The 17,310-nt window shown below is 37.4% G+C and overlaps 1 protein-coding gene across 1 annotated transcript in view; it reads right to left on the bottom strand.

The window, feature by feature from the left end:
• Window positions 1-4,809: 4,809 nt before the first annotated feature.
• LOC117172324 (protein takeout) overlaps window positions 4,810-17,310 on the bottom strand; it is a 126,930-nt gene continuing 114,429 nt past the window's right edge. The window contains exon 4 of the mRNA XM_033360111.1: window positions 4,810-5,674. Coding sequence (XP_033216002.1) covers window positions 5,523-5,674 — 152 coding nt within the window. The 3' untranslated portion in view covers window positions 4,810-5,522. The remainder of the gene's footprint in view (window positions 5,675-17,310) is intronic.

The following is a 17,310-nucleotide window of genomic DNA, read 5'->3' as shown; positions in this document are numbered from 1 at the left end:
TTTTTGACTCGAGTACGTAACATTCTTAATTGTCTAAAAAAACCGATGTTACAAAATATTTTGAAAATATCGAGTAAAATCAAGAAATTTCAACAGGCTTTGAAGAGATTGAAAAAGAATTTGAAACTGTAACCGATTTTTGAAATATACAGATTTGTTAAAAAGATTTAAAGCCAAAACTTTAGAAGCTTTTAAAGATTTTAAACAAAAACTTTACAAACTTTTAAAGAATTTTAAAAGGTTTCATGTGAAAAAGAATATTTTCTTAAAATTCCTAGTAAAATTTGGAAGATTTTAAGGCAATTTTTTGCATTTTGAATGATTGTTCAAAATACTAAGAAAAATTGGGATCGGCTAAAAATATATTTAGGAATTTAAGAGGCTTTAAATAGACTAAAAATATTTAAAAATTTTGAAGCATTTCTGAAAATTTATAAAATATGTTTTCATTTTTTCCAAACTGCTACAAGCCCTAAATATCTTTTAAAAAGGATCAAATTTTATCAAATATTTTGTAAAATCCGGCAAAAGCAAAAAAAAAAAAATCATCTTCTAGTTGATTTTCTTGGCACAACTGGAATATTCAAAAATCTGTTCTGATTTTCTCTAGAATCCTAGAAAATTTATATAAACATAAGTTTAAAAACAAACTGATAATAATTTCAATCTTTGTGTTGAAAGGAAATTTTCAAATAAAAATAATGAAGTTTTGACCAAAAATATAAGTTGAATTTTCTTTATAAAAAATCAATTGTCAATGAAAAAAGAAAATAATTTTGAACAAAATATATAGTTCAAGTTTTCAACCGGATTTTGAATTTTTAAAGAAATTTTAACGCAATACTTAACTTTTGAACCAAAGAAATGAATTTAAAAAAAGTGATTTAGTCACGTAAAAGATTAATATTCTACCACAAAAGACAAAGTTTCAACAAAAATTAAAAATTTATGAACAAATGGCTGAATTTATAACTAAAGAAGATGTGTCTTAAGCCAAGCATGGAATAATAAAATTTTTAATTGAAGAAATTAAATTTCAACAAAAAAAAAAACGAATATTCAACAAAATGTTTAAATTTTTAAAGCAAAAAATTAATTTGAACAAAAGTAATATGTCTCCACCCAAAAACGAAATTTTCTAGCAAAAAAGACAAATTTTCAACAAAATAGATGAATTTTTAATGAAAAAGATGAGATGTCTATAAAAAAGATCAATTTTTGACAAAACATGGTATATTTAAATTTTCATTAAAAAAAAAATAATTGTAAATGAAAACAACTATATTTTAATCAAAGAAATGAATTTTTGAAGCAAAAAGATTCATTTTCACCCAAAAAGAATGCATTTTTGACAAGACAATGAGTCTCTAACCACATTTTTAATTGTTAAAGAAATTCAGGCCTAATAGTTAAATTATCAACGAAATAAATGAACTTCTAACCAAAAAGGTAAATTGGACACCAAGAAGATTAATATTCTACCACAGAAAACAAAGTTTCAACTAAATACAGTAATTTTCAAACAAATACCAGAAATTGCAACTGAAGAAGATAAATGTTGAATTAGACATTGGAATAGTTAAAATTTTAGTTAAAAACATTAACCTAGAACAATAAACATGTTCAAGAAAATAGTTAAATTTGGAATAAAGAAAAAAGTAAACTGCCACGGTGACAGAAAACGTAAGAAAGCAAAATCACATATGAAGCGATCTAAAACATAAGAGATTCAGTGTGGAAGGACAGAAACCTAATTTAAATTTTAAATTTGGTCGTTGGATTCTTGTTTTATTTAACAGGATTTTGCATCAATTTGATTATTGGACGTTAAATGGGATTTTTAATTTGGATGTTGGTCTAATTTAAATTTCTTCAATTTTGATTTAGCTGATTTGGACTGGAGGTCATTTCTATGATATTACGTTTCTTAATCAGATAAGAGTTAAAGATGGTCCTGAGTTCTAACCATATCTTTTGGGGTTGAATAGTCATGTAAAGTTAAACAAAAAATGTTTCATGACTGGATAACTAAGTTTATTAAAAAATTTTAGAACTTTTTCTCCAAACTAAGATAAAGTCCCAAAAAACATTTGTATTTTAATAAGTATCCATCCAAGTCACTGGTCTTCGTATTCTTAACAGTTATATAAACGAAACGTAACCTAAAAAGTTATATAAATGATGCTAAAATCAGGTGACAATGGGAGTTTTAAACAAAATTTTACTTGTATGTTATTGTACATTTTTGTGATACAACGTCCACCTGAATTCCAAGTTAACACGCATCATTTAAATGGCCAATCGGGGCTACTAAAAGGAGCCCTGAAACCTAATTAGCTGTTTGTCATTACTTTCCGATTTACAAGTGGGACAGAAGACCTGGCAACATTTGAGTACAGTCATGACAGTGATATTTCTCTAATATTTTATTGTTTTGTATTTTTGCGCTAAGAAGGCGTGAATTGAATAGTATTGAAACGTTTCTATGTTAGAAATGAAATGAAATTTAAGCGTACTCTGATGCAGTGATAACTTGTATGCAAATTATATGATTTTAGAGTTTCCGTTCAAATAGTTTGAAAATTCATTTTTTTATTCGAGAAGAAAAAAATTAAGAAAAAATCGGTCACTCTGTACCAGGTAATATATTTTTACTTTTTTGCAGAAATATTCATGAGATTAAACAAAATTAAAACGCAAGGCAAGGTTTGAAGTAAAAATGAATTGAAACGTAAATGGAAGAAAAGTACATTGTATTAGATTTAGAGCGATGTGAATTTAACTATATTTAAACTGGTTTTCTTCATTTAATTCACACCTTATTACCAGGTTATTTGCTCTTCTTAAATCTTTCAAAGAAATGGCAATGTGCAGAATTTTTATTTGTATCATTATCAAATCGAAATAGAAACATTTGTAAAAAGCAATAACCAACGATTCGGTACTCATACAATACCCTTATTAAGGCAAAAATTAAAATAAAAATAAAATAAAATTTTAAGCAGGAAGGAACAGCAACGCAGTCACGACGTTTCCTCCTAAACACCTAAGAATCAATACCCGAGAATTAAGTGAAAGTTCAAAACCAGCTATAAACAAACCTGAAATATAAATGAACTCTAATTCAAGTCACTTGAATTAAAATTTAATAAATTGAAATGAGATCAAAATCAAATTCAAAATCCTATTTAACGTCTAATAATTAAGTTAATGTGAAAAGTTCCTGATAATAAAATCCAAAATCTAACGAGCAAAATTGGACAACCACCATAAAATGCTCCTATTACAATCTGAAAAAATGCAAAAATAATTTTTCATTAAAAATGAAAAGGCAACAATTCCTTTTTATCCGGACAAAAATAAAAAAGAGGAAAGAAAAATGATATTGGAGGTCATTTTCATTTAAGGTTTGTTTATAGCTAGTTTGCCTTTTGATTTTATTTTATTTTTTGCATTCATGAGGGTGCTGTATGAGTGCTGAAACGTGGTTAATTGTTTTCTGTATATATTTTTTTTATTGTGCTTCAATAATGATAAAAATAAAAAGGACAAAAGAAATAAAACATAGATGGACGGAAGACTCTAAATCTCATTATCGGTGATATTGTTCATATCAAACAAGATTTGCTACCGCCATGTTGATGATTATTGGGTAGAAGTACTCAATATTGCAAGCGATAGAACGATTTTGTACGATCAGTTGAAGTAAAAACTGCCAGTTCTAAATATGACTGACTGATTACTTAAATCTACCTCTTGCCTGTAAAATAATAAGAGGAAAGCGAAATCTTAAGTTTAACATTGAGATATATTTAATGAAATCGTGTGAAATAAGCAATTCTTCTTATAGTTAATTTATTTGCACCTCTAATGTGTTAAACAATGATGGCGGGCGGCTAAGACCTATAGAAAATGATTTCAGTACTCATTAATTTTGATTTTTTTTCGTCCAGCTTAACGCGGCGGGCGGAATTTATTTTGCTATTAGATAAAAATTAAACTTTAATGTTTGTCGAGCAGTTATTACGCTCGAAGCGGCCAGTATGTTTACGAAAAGTTTCGAAACTTGTAGTTCAAGAAATTTTTTTCTCTAGTCAGTCTAGTACTTTCTGAGAGATATGAAGGATGATCTTAAAAAGTTGTTAAAAAGTCTAGTGTCCTTCGTGATGGAGTGAAAGTTGCGTATGATTAAGGAGGTCTTAGTCTGCCGGACTCAAATTCCTATTAATAAATTAAAAGTAGCTGAGAATGCTGAACTTTCATTGACTTTGCATGAATCCAGCGACCCTTGTTTAAACATTTATAAAAACATTCTACATTTCTAAACACTATGGTTTCATTTTGATAGAGCTGTTTTTTTTTTGCTAATCAATATACCTATTCAACTTTGACTGGCGCAGGCCGTATAGGGAATAAGCGAAGTTTGGTATGTGATACATCGTCGTCCTATCATGCGTAAGGAGAGAGTTTATAGGTACATTTCCGCATTTGAGGAAACGTGTTTCTGAGGACTTCTCTCCTTAAATTTATGAAAAATTTTTATTAGATAATTATTATGTGTTTCTTTTTAATCATAACAATTTTTCTTGTATTTCCTCCTTGTATTAAATAATATTCCCTAGTTAGAGGAGAATAGCTTGCATGCAACAAGTAAATGTGCTTCAGGAGTTCCACTAACAAGTTTGCACTGTGAATACTTTTACAAGCTCTTTTTTAATCCTAATTATTAAAAATATTTAACTTAAATGGCTTACGAGAGTTACTGAACATTACCATACCTGCTCATACACTTCTTGAAAATTTGGGAAATTTATGTCAATTCATTTATTATTCATAAGGATTCATAGTAACTTTCTTATACTCGTTCGGATACAACCTTATTGATTTAAATCTAGATATTACACCTTTATATCTACAGATTCTCTTCGTTGGCGAATATAGCTAAATTCCAGATTTAAGTATCCATAATGCTTAATATATCATTTTTCTCTGAGTGGAAATTTACGTGAAATACTCACAGAGTAGGGCGAAGGAACCAATAGGCAAGAACCTACCTATATTTCCCGACGATAAAGAAATAGTTGCTCCTATTTTAAATATTTTTTCATATAAAGTTTATTTTTATGATTCAGAAGCTTAACTAACACTGCTTTTTCTACTTTAGCTAAAACAATTTTTTAAAGCTTTATGTCAGAAGAAATCAACAGTTTCCCCGAAAAATTGTTATTTCTCGGTAATTGGCGCCTTTATCCTGCAAGCCAAATTTCATGTGTGCATCTAACTAAATGTGCATGTTTATTTCTACGTAGATATTTTTACCTCGGCAATGATGAAAGTCAGGTGTTCGTTGCAGTTTCAATTTTGCAATTAACTACTTTCAAATCGATAAACTTTAATAGTAATAAATAAATTTACTTTTTACAATATAAATATGACTTTAATATGGTATAATATAAGGTACCCATTGTGTACCTGTGCGTGTGTATTCTTTTAAGAGTCTTGCGGATTGATTATCTATTTTTTCAATCTTCTATCCAGGCATCATATGGAACTTGAGTAAAAAGTTTTTCAACGAAACTGGTCATCACTTGAACAAGCTTTCTTCTTAAATCAGGTTTCATTTCCTTTAATAATTCTTGACTGTAACTGTTGATGAACAGATTTAGAGCAGCTTCTGAAATAAAAAATTATAAGACCAAATTATTGGATTCAATATAAGGATACGTTTAGTGTTCACTGTCGTTTAAAATTAGGCTACTACTTATAATAATTATCCTACTGTCAATCAGGTACGACAATGGAACCATTGGTCACGGATGAACCTTTTATATAGCTCAAGGATAAAAAAACATTGTTCCTATTTGCAAAATTTCCGTATATCACTGAATTTACATGTTGATTTCCACGTGGATATTTTTACTCAGCAATGATGAACGATAGGTGCTTGTTCAATTGTCAATTACTGTAATTAAATACTTTTGAATCGATATACTCAAATAGTATTAAATAAACTCTAGCAACTCTTAGTAATAAATAATAAGTTTATTTATTTATACTATACAGGCTGGCCCAATTGAACTGCAACTTCTTATAACGCTGTATTTTTTATATAAAATTTAATTTTATTGAAGGATTAACAAAAATTATGAAACACATTTAAATTTTACGAATTTATGACGAATTTTCAATATGGCCTTCGTAGCACGAACTATGTCTCTGAGTCGGATGACAAACAAGTCGCACGCTGCACGAATGTTCTCCAGGGGGATCTTCAATTATTCACGACTTTTCGGTTCGGAGCATTTTGAAAGCCAAGGGCAAAACTAAAAAAAGGGTGTTAATGTGCTCAAGACTGTCCTTTTTCGTGAATGGATAAAGATCCCGTCGGATTACATTCTTGCAGCGTGTGCCTTGTTTGTCGGCCGATTCAGAGCCATAGTTCGTGCTCAATGTGACTATATTGAAAATTCGACATAAAGGACCCTACACCAAATTGTACAGTAAATGGCTTTCTAGGAAAAAGTATTTTAAAAATTTTATGTTGTATTATTTCACTTGCAGAGCAGAAATTCAAAAGAAAAAACTAAGATAAATGTATTTTTCGACAAGCACTTGTCAAAGTTTCAATTTTTACCTGTATTTTTATAGAAAAATGCTTATTTTAGTGAATTTTTTTTTCTCGAAAACTTTGAGATAGATTTTACTAAAAGTTTCACATATTGTCGACTAGAAATACCTAAGCTAAAGGTTCATATCCACAAACCAGAAAGGTTAATAATTTTTTGTGTATACATCATGTTTCAGAGGTGTTTTCATACATTAAGAAAGCAAGTATAGAAATATCATTTTGTAGTGACTAAAATCACTAGAGATTTTTTAACAAACTTTTACGGTTTGAAATCATTTTCAAATAAGTATAGTACACAGAGATAGCAAGAATATGTCTTTAAATTAATTTTAAGGGATGTTTTAAAAGGCCTTAAACAATAAAATCAGGAAAATGGCATTCCTTAATGAACGAAAATTAAAGGGATGATCCAGAGGTGACTGTTGTCACCTTCAACACTCGCGGCCACTGTATACCTACAATATCATCGCAGCAGGTTTGAAGCATCTTTTTAAAATAACTTATACCATCCTTATGTTGTCAGACATTTGAATTAGTCCGTGGATATGATGCAAAACAGAGTTCACCTAAGTAAAAGTTGGAAAAAAATAATAAGAACAATAATAACAACGCGTTGGTGGCGCAGTAGGGCTTGAGCTTTCTTCTCATGACTTTGACGGCTATGTTCGCGGTTGTACTGTTACTAACAGGGTTTCCAATGCCAGAAAGGCAGATAATAAAGAGGAGAGGGTTTAAGAAGAATACCAAAACCCATAAATAATAATTGAGATTATTTCAATTACAGATTTTAAAACGTATGTCGGTTCCCGAGGATCATCGGGGCGCATCTGGAGCTATCGCTGGGAGTCGCAGCATGTGAGTTGCAAAATGTTCAGGCAGATCTCACTAATCAAACAGCTGGCCAGCAAGACGATCTGCGACAAACGTAAGAAGCGGAATATCAACTGTGCCTGTTCAGAATGCTTTAGCTAGAATTAGCTATTTGTAGCCAACCACTTCGACAAAATACTGTGGAAGAGGATCACGTGGGATACCACAATGAAAAAGGAATTAGTGCGTTTCTATTAAGAAAGTGCGAAGTTTGAAACGATAATGAAAAAAGGGTACAATTTAAGAACAAAATTTGCTGCAAAGTATTCTGATATAAAGAAAGTCACTCTAAGAGATCTTATCGCTAATGTGAAGGACCTAAGGACTAATCTACACATCAGAGAAGCCCAAGCAATGGAGATTAAACAAAAGGCTGACTTTGCATGTAAAATGACAACAATGAATATCAGTTACAGGAAACCATATCACACGGTCATGTAGGGGCAATTGATGTTCTTCGCTAACTTGTTTATGTTCTAACACCACCACATCCCACAGAGGTGGATGGTATTATACAACCAGAGGCAGAAGCAGACGTTGAGCAACTAGAAAAGCGATTAGAATGAACATACTATATAAACAAAGATGTTATACGCCTTTATTTTTTGGCCCAGAAATGTAGGCCAAGTGTGCTTCCTATTAACCCTAGACTGGTAAACTGAGCTGACTCATCCTCTAATGGTAAACCGGGGTTCCGCTACACCCCAAACTTGTACCGTGGCACAATGCTTTCTATATGCAGTGAAACAACTTTAATTTTGAAACAACTTTAATCTACAGAGGAGCAATTAGAGAACAGGACGGCCCTGTGCTCCTTACAAACTCCATGATGACACCGTTCACAGAAAGTTTTTGTTTTTCTGTCCGCAACTCGAGGGCACAGAACACATCGCGCCTGTTTTTCGTCTGTTTGACCACTTATTAGTAGAGGTGCCTGTTCTTTGAGGATAGCATCGATTGATATACGCAAATCCCGACGAATGCTCGGAATGACGAGTCGTCCTCGTGAGTGCGGTTCAACAAGCCCTTTTATAAGCTATTTTAAAAAGTTTTGTCGCACCAAATTTTCATTTGCGCGGCAGAAATTGTGCAATATCATTGAGTTTATTCCTCCTTGATCGAGCATTTCGAACCAGAAACGCAGGGACTATCGAAGGGTCTTTCTTGTTGTGCTTAAAACTTCCAAATGAAATCGTTATACTATCCGACTGAAATTTACTATACCTCACTTTTTGCTATTTTTATATTTAAAAAAATGTTCACACTTAGAACTTTTAAATTCTATTTTAAAACATCTATTAAAACTGATTTAACAAAAACCTGAAATTCACTTACCCACTCAATTCTAGAACGTGAATGGTAAACCGGGGTGCAGCGCAACCCCACACCATATTCACTGCTGCACAGAACTCACACCGAACATTAACGCGTTCGCTATTTGAACGAGGCCGACTACCAAATGGTTAAAGTGAATTATACGAGTAGTTAGGGTCCTAGACCAGCCTGCACCTGTCCTTATTCAGGAGCACACTTTAAACTTTGACTGGGGTGTCATGGAACCCCGGTTTACCAGTCTAGGGTTAATGAACTCCCCTTGGAAGATGTGGACAACGAAGATTTGAATGCAGCTAAAGGCATAGGTGCTAGAGATGATGAACATCAAGTGACGCATCTACTAGTATCACATCCGGATATTAATAAAAATAATGCGAACAGCGAAATTCCAGAAAAACTACAGCACCTTGAAAGGTCATACTTTACTAGAGTTTAGATATGTAGAAAGAACACTTAGGCATTCTTTGCCCAAGATGAACATCTCAACTGAACTGCATGCACTAATAGAACACCTTAACAGCAAGGTTTTACATACGTACTCGTATTTGAACGTAACGCAAACTGTGTTAGGTGCAAATTCTTGTAACTGTGCAGCTGTGTCCATTGTTAGAACGTTGGGTCGCAAGACCAGGCCTACAAATACAGTCCTTGTCCCAACAAAGGGATCGAGATCCACCACGGAAGATCAGGTTGGATATAGATGTCAGCAAAGTAAGGTACAAATTACGTCGACTAACTCAATATAAAAAAAGAAATAGAACCAGAAAGCTCATAAACCATGTTAATAAAATCATCTATGCTTGGTATTCAGGGAAAATATACCAGATGCGATTTAGACACTGCGTGGTTCAAACTGGAGAAATAGAGGGCAAGTAATAGCCCTGAAATGCAGGTGACAAACATCGCAACTTTAGATGTTTCAGCGGTCTTGAATGCTCCAAGGTACTACGTATATGTTACCTAAAAGACCAGACGCTCCAAGTCCATCTGAATTTCGACTGACAACCTTTCTTCTAACATTATCAATGTCTTACAGCTATCATTGCAGGTGAAGTATTTTCTCATTCCAACGAGAATGACATCCTTACCGAAGAACAAAAAGGATGCTGAAAAAACTCTCGAGGCAGTAAAGATCTAGTCACTATAGATGCTGTTACCATGACTCAAGCTCGTAAGAATCAAAGGGACTCACACATTGCATACATTTACTACAATCATTTTGTGCCCATGCCTATTTGCTTGAAGTTTTAAAAATTTTCGAAATCTGCCCATGCATCATTGACTTTCTAAGTCATGCGATGAGGCTTTAGGGTACAAGAATCAACTATTTTGATCATCGACAAACAAGGATAACTAGATCTATATGCATTACGACGGGTATACTTCAAGGACACTCCTTTAGTGCACTACGGTTCTGTTTAGCGTTGAACCCATTGAACAAAACACTAAACAGTATGTATTATGGGATCAGAATACATGGTAATGAGGATGGTCATCAAGTGACCCATCTTCAGTATGTGGATTACCTGAAGTTGTACGCTAGTTCAGCCCAGAAACTGCAGCAAGTGATCGATGTAACCAAGCGGTTTTCCAATGATATCCACATAGAGTTCGGACTAGATAAATGCACACCAGAGCATTTAAACACAGTGGAATTAGGGACTGCAGAGTTAGAGAACGAGATCGAAGATGACGTCGAGGCCATGGCTGCGGGCGAGTAATATAAATATCTGGGTATTCTGCAACCTAAGAGTATTCAGCATACTATAGTTCATACAAGCATAAAAATTGCAAAAAAGATCAGGGCTATAAACACCTAGGAGATCCCTATCGGCATGTACACTTTTGGGCTCATTAAAAGGTCGAACACCGAGCTTGAATGATTAAACAGAACGGAATCCTCACACCAGGATAATAACAAACTTGTTCTCCGCGCGGCCGAATTGTCTGAATTCCGACTCGACAATGGAAAACTACGTGAGTCGCTAAAGTGCAACGAGGCATGACCCATGCCTTGACAATTACTTTGATCATTTTGGGGACCATGTTCCTCACTTTCTATCATTTCGCGACATCATTGTTCCGAGACGAAAATCTCTTTGTCGACAATTTGCCCGCTGGCACCCGGTTCACCAACAACGATCCTAATTAATCGCGGAACTGTGATTTGACTTCCGAAATTGAAATTATTCACATTTGTCTTTTGTGAACAATTAATGTTGTGGAGGAGTCGAGAACCCGTGTTCTGGATTCTTGGCTAAGGCATTGTACCATCATTCTCAAAATGCACGTTTCTGAGTTCTCTTTTCACCGAGCCTATTAACTGGATATTTAAATGACGAATACGAGGATTCTGAATATTTTTTGCATTTAATTCGTATTCTCCAATATAAATCGGATGTTCTTTATCATAGGACATAGGTCCGACGATAGTACCCAGCAAACATGGTTACAGAACAGATCTGTAACTGTTCTAGAACACAAAATAACGTTTTCTAGACCAGGATAGTAACAGGTTACGAACATGCGGGTAACTATGTCATCCCCCATACGCTATAACAATCCTGTAACAGTTCTAGAACGCTGGAACAACCGATCTGTAACATTTCTAGAATAATTCTAGAACTCAATTACAAATGTTGTACAACAAATCTTTAATAGATCTAGAACGCTGTGACAACCGATCTGTATCAATTGTAGAAATTTGATACGCTGCATTTTAAAAAATCTAGAAGAGTTCTATAACAATTTTATAACAATTCTATAACAGTTCTAGCGAGAAACACCCCGAACTGTCGCACTTTTTGCAACAATGTCTGAAAAACAATGACGAACTGCTCCAAAAAAGGGGCTATGTAAGCGAAACGTCTACTCTACCACAGCTAGAACAAGCCGGCAACAGAAAAAGAGAGGCGACTCTAAGACCAATGCGCGCAGGCATCCAATAGAGGAAGAGCGATGCTTTCTGATCCGGGGAAACATCAATGCTAAGCTTTTCTCAAGCCTAAAGATATGACTGAAACGGATGACAAGCTTTGTGGACACTTTTCCGAAGAATCCGACCTCTGGGCTATCAATTATTGTGTGTATGATGTAGCGAGAGCTTTGGTCGATACGCACCGTAAAACGAACCCAACGGTTGATCATAAGACCAAAAGACGGATGCATCAACTTGCCATAAAGATAGGGTGGGCAAGACAGTACGCGTCCCGCATTCAGTATGTGATCGTCTACATCACATCTGGCAGGAAATTTACCGCCAAGGTTCGAAAGTTCGCGCGCGAACTCCGGACCCGTTATTACACACTTAACAAGTCAAAGCTGCTGACCATCAGACAGCATATTGTTGAGAGAATACGGATACTATCTGACGCTAAGAGAAGTCTAGAGCGGAGGAAGAGGTGGGTCAGAGAAAATCAAAAGTTTCTCTCTGGCCCATCTGGACTCTTCCAAGGCCCTCCAGTTACTGTCGACCACCCGCTCAATCCAGAGTTGGTCGAAGTATTTTGGAGAGAAGACTACGAAGTGCAGCATAGACTAGGCTCAAGGAAAGTCGTAGCAGGATTTCGAGAGAACCTGCTCATCGATAGATGTGTCTGCAAAGATGAAGCATTTTACTAGGGTGACCTATCGATTGCCTGAATTGATTATCGGAAAGCTTTTGATTCGACCTCCCATAGACTTATCATCTCTCTTTTGGAAAGCTTAAAGGTTCATCCGAAAATCATTAGATTCATAGAGAGATTGATGCCGCTTTGGAAAACTATGTTTACAATCTTAGCTGGAAAAAATCGTGTGAAAACTAATAAGGTCACCTTTCGGACAGGTGTCTTTCAGGGCGACACCATGAGCCCACTCCTCTTTTGCCTTACATTATTGCATCTATTTCTAGCACTTCGTCATTCCGGCGGGTAGTTGTGTGGCAAACTTGCAGATCGAAAGTACAAGGTCACTCATGTATTTTATATGGACGATCTTAAGATCTATGATGAAAAGAAAGAGGAACTACATCTAGCTCTAGGGATTGTCGAACGATATGCTAAGGAAATTGGAATTTGGGTTACATGCTTGCCGTCCCGGCAGTACTTTATTCATTTTAAGTAGTTCCATTGATAAAGAACGAGCTCAGATCTCTTGATATCGAGACAAGAAAGGTTATCCACATGAATAAAAGCATGCATCTTAAGTCTTCTGTTCCGCGACTGTACATCTCACGCCGTCAAGGTGGTCGCGGAAGATTGAGTTTTGAATGTCTTCACAACAGGATTATTCTGGGTACAGCACATAGAGTCGCAAATAAAAGAGACTCTCTTCTTAAAATGGTTAGGAATCACGAAGAAGTGGGAAAAGGAGCGTTTCTGTACAAAGCAGCGGAGGAGGCTGCTTAAGCACTCGGACTTCACTTCAATATTAGGGTTGAACAGAATGCATCAAATCTTATCTATCTCGAGTACTCACTCCTGAAATCCCGGATTAAGAAAGCACAAGAGAAAAACTTTCGTGAACACCTCCTCGATAAGAGGATGCACGGTATCTTCCACAGAAATGTGAAGGATCAGTCAATGCCGTGTGAGCTAACACTTGCTTTGTTTAAATCGACCGGATTGAAATCTGGTACGGACCTTTTTATTTTGCCATGCCAAGACGGTCTCATTTCCACCTTAACATACCGTCGCCACATTTTGAGCTAAGACATTCCCGATGATAGCTGCAGGGCGTGCCATGCAAACTCCGAGCATTTAGCTCACATACTATCTAGTTGCCCAACTCATGCGGGAACGACCTACATCCAAAGGCGCAATGCGGCACTCGAGGCCAGGCTCGCCGGGAGCGGGTGCTAATCTGAAAAATTGCACCCGCTTTCAACGAAATCGCGGTAAAATTTCAGCCACAACCACGTCTCACAACCGTGAGATACGTGGTTACAGTCTGTAACGGAATCAACACGACGATCCAGTAAAAGCCTCGTGCACCCTAGGAACACGGAGCGACCCAAGGACAACCGCCTTCTGCATTTCTTCCGCAAGTGTTCTAGCATATTGTTGACACGCAGGGATGCTTTTTAGGCCATTAGCAAGTGAAAGCTTGGCACCTCAAAGAGCGCCGATGATAAGGACAATTAGTTTAACAGAATATTTCGGGTACAATGGTTGCAACTTCCTTATAAGGTCTCGATACCTCTCTTTCTTTTCATTCTCCTTGGGTATGATTTTTTTGTCAGCTGGTGCCGAAAATTCGATAACGAACATGGTTCGCTTCTCGAAGTCAAGAAGAACCATGTCAGGCCTCGAGTGAGCAACAGAAACAATTGTCGAGAATATAAAGTTCCAGTATATGCGGCACTTCCCATTCTCGACAATTGACTCAATTTCCCTAGGAGTATTTAGAAGAGCGATATTAAGGTGAATGCCGTAGGAGTGACAGAGATCGTAATAAAGCACTCTTAGTGCCGCATTGTGCCTTTTAATCTAGGTCGTTCCCGCGTGTGTTGGACAACTAGGTAGTATGTGAGCTAAATGCTCGGGGTGTACATGGCAGGCCCTGCAGCTATCATCGGGAATGTCTTGGCTCAAAATGTGGCGACGGTATGTTAAGGTGGAAATGACACCGTCTTGGCATGCAAAAATGAAACCCTCTGTACCAGACTTCAATCCGGGCGATTTAAGGAAAGCAAACGTTAGCTCACAAGACATTGACTGATCCTTCACATTTCTGTGGAAGATACCATGCATCCTCTTATCGAGGAGCTGTTCACGAAAGTTTTTCTCTTGTGCTTTCTTAATCCCGGCTTTTAGGAGTGAGTACTCGAGATAGATTAGATTTGATGCATTTTGCTCACCTCTAATTCTGAAGTCAAGTCCGACTGTTTCAGCAGCCTCCTCCGCTGCTTTGTATAGAAATGCTCCTTTGCCCACTTCTTCGTGATTCCTGATCATTTTAAGAAGAGGGTCTCTTCCATTTGTAACTCTATGTGCTGTACCCAGAATAATCCTGTTGTGAAGACATTCAAGACTCAATATTCCTCGACCCCCTTGACGGCGTGAGATGTACAGTCGCGGAACGAAAGACTTAAGATGCATGCTTTTGTTCATGTGCATAACCTTTCTTGTCCCGATATCAAGAGATCTGAGCTCGTTCTTCGTCCATGGAACTACTCTAAATGAATAGAGTAGTACCGGGACGGCAAGCTTGTTTATTGCAGTCGTATGGCGCTTCTATCAATGAGCTCAGGATCTTCAGGGATGCCATTAAGTTTTCCTTGCTTCAAATAAACCTTGGCGCATTTGTCTAACCCATATTCCATTCCAATTTCCTTAGTATATCGTTCGACAATCCCCAGAGCTAGATGCAGTTGCTCTCTGTTTGTAGCATAGATCTTAAGATCGTCCATGTAAAATACATGAGTGACCTTGTACTTTCAATCGGCAGGTTTAAGGCACAAGTACCCGTCGGAATGGCGCAGTGCTAGAGATAGTGGCAATAATGTAAGGCAAAAGAGGAGTAGGCTCATGGTGTCGCTCTAAAAGACACCTCCCTGAAACGTGACCTTGTTGGCTGTCACACGATTTTTGCCAGATGAGATAGTAAATCTGGTTTTCCAAAGCGGCATTAATCTCTCTATGCACCCAACTATTTGCGGATGAACCTTTAAGATTTCCAAAAGACAGATGATAAGTCTATGGGATGTAGAATCGAAAGCTTTCCGATAATCAATCCAGGCCATCGATAGGTCACGCTGGTAGAATGCTGCATCTTTGCAGACACATCTATCGATGAGCAGGTTCTCCCGACATCCGGCTACGCCTTTCTTTGAGCCTCGTTGTTCATACATCTCTTGCCACAAAGGTTCAATTGCCCGAACAATCCTATCATTTAGGATAGCTGTGAATATCTCATAAAGTGTGTTCAGACAAGTTATTGGACTGTAGTTCTTTGGGTCAGCTAAGTTGCCTATTTTGGGCAGGAGTATTGTGCGCCCTTCCACCAGCCACTCTGGAATCGACTCTTCCGACTTCAAATATGAGGTGAAAATACGGGCCAAATGCTGATGGGTCGAAGAAAACTTCTTCCACCAGAAGGTTTTGATACAATCTGGTCCCGGTGCGGAATAGTTCTTCATCCCTCTTAATACTTTTTTCACCTGCTCGGTAGTGATAGGTGGGCATTTTTTATCAGGTGTTATGAGGGCAACACAGAACTCCTTGTAGCTATTTATATTTTCTGAGTCTTCGTTCAGTCTATGCTGAACTTCGTAGACTTCTCTCCAAAATACTTCGACCTCCTCTGGTTTGGGTGGGTGTTCGACAGTAACTGGAGGGTCTTGGAAGAGTCGAGATGGGTCAGAGAGGAACTGTTGATTTTCTCTGATCCACCTCTCCCTCCGCTCTAGACTTCTCTTAGCGTCAGATAGTATCCGTATTCTCTCAACAATATGCTGCCTAATGGCCAGCAGCTTTGACTTGTTAAGTGTGTGATAACAGGTCCGGAGTTCGCGCGCGAACTTTCGAACCTTGGCGGTAAAATTCCTGCCAGATGTGACGTAGTCGATCACACATTGAATGCGGGACGCGTACAGTCTTGCCCAGCCTATCTTTATGGCAAGTTGATGCATTCGTGTTTTGGTCTTATGATCAGCCGTTGGTTTTGTTTTGCGGTTCGCATCGGCCAAAGCTCTCGCTGCATGATACACACAATAATTGATAGCCCAGAGGTCGGATTCACCGAAAAAATGTCCACGAAGTGCGTCATCCATTTCAGCCAGATCTTTAGGCTTGAGAGAAACCTTGGTGTTGATGTTTCTCCGGGTCGTAAAGTATCGCTCTTCATCTATTGGATGCCTGTCCGCGGTGGGTCTTAGTGTCGCCTCTCTTTCTTTGTTGCCGGCTTGTTCTAGCTGTGGTAGAGTAGGCGTTCCGCTTACATAGCCCCTTTTACGAAGTAGTTCAGCATGGTTTCGCAGACGTTGCTGCGAAAAGTGCGATAGCTCAGGGTGTTTCTCGCACCACAGAGCATGCAGCCGTGCCATGTAACCCCGTTCACGGGCCACGCTCGCATCGTAGCAGTCTAGCAAGTCGTGATTCATTTGCTCTGTCCACCCAAAGGTCACGAGATCCCGCCTATCCATCGCATTTAATCCATTTTCATTGGCTCCCCCAGCTCTAGATTGGCCGTCACTGTTGGCCGACCCATTGTCGGGAGCCCTGCGCGTTCTGTTGTTTTGAACCGCACTTACTACAACTATGTTTGGTGTTGTCATTGCTGTTCCCACGAGAAGCTAGGGAAAGGGTTACGTCCATCCTTGTAGAGCCCCGCATGCAAGGATAAGGCTGCGTACTCTGAGATGTCGCCCGGTATCCCAGAGTCGCCGTTCTAGACACCTCACCCAGGTGCCATTCAGCTTTTGGCACGGTTCTCACACCTCCGCTTGGGGGTTAATTCCTTCGGGACCGCCCCTGGACAATTGTCCGCGACTGTCT

This window comes from Belonocnema kinseyi, chromosome 1 (assembly GCF_010883055.1).
Source record: "Belonocnema kinseyi isolate 2016_QV_RU_SX_M_011 chromosome 1, B_treatae_v1, whole genome shotgun sequence".
Taxonomy (NCBI): Eukaryota; Metazoa; Arthropoda; class Insecta; order Hymenoptera; family Cynipidae; genus Belonocnema; species Belonocnema kinseyi.
Note: the sequence above shows the minus strand (reverse complement) of the source record. Positions and strands in the feature narration are given on the sequence as shown.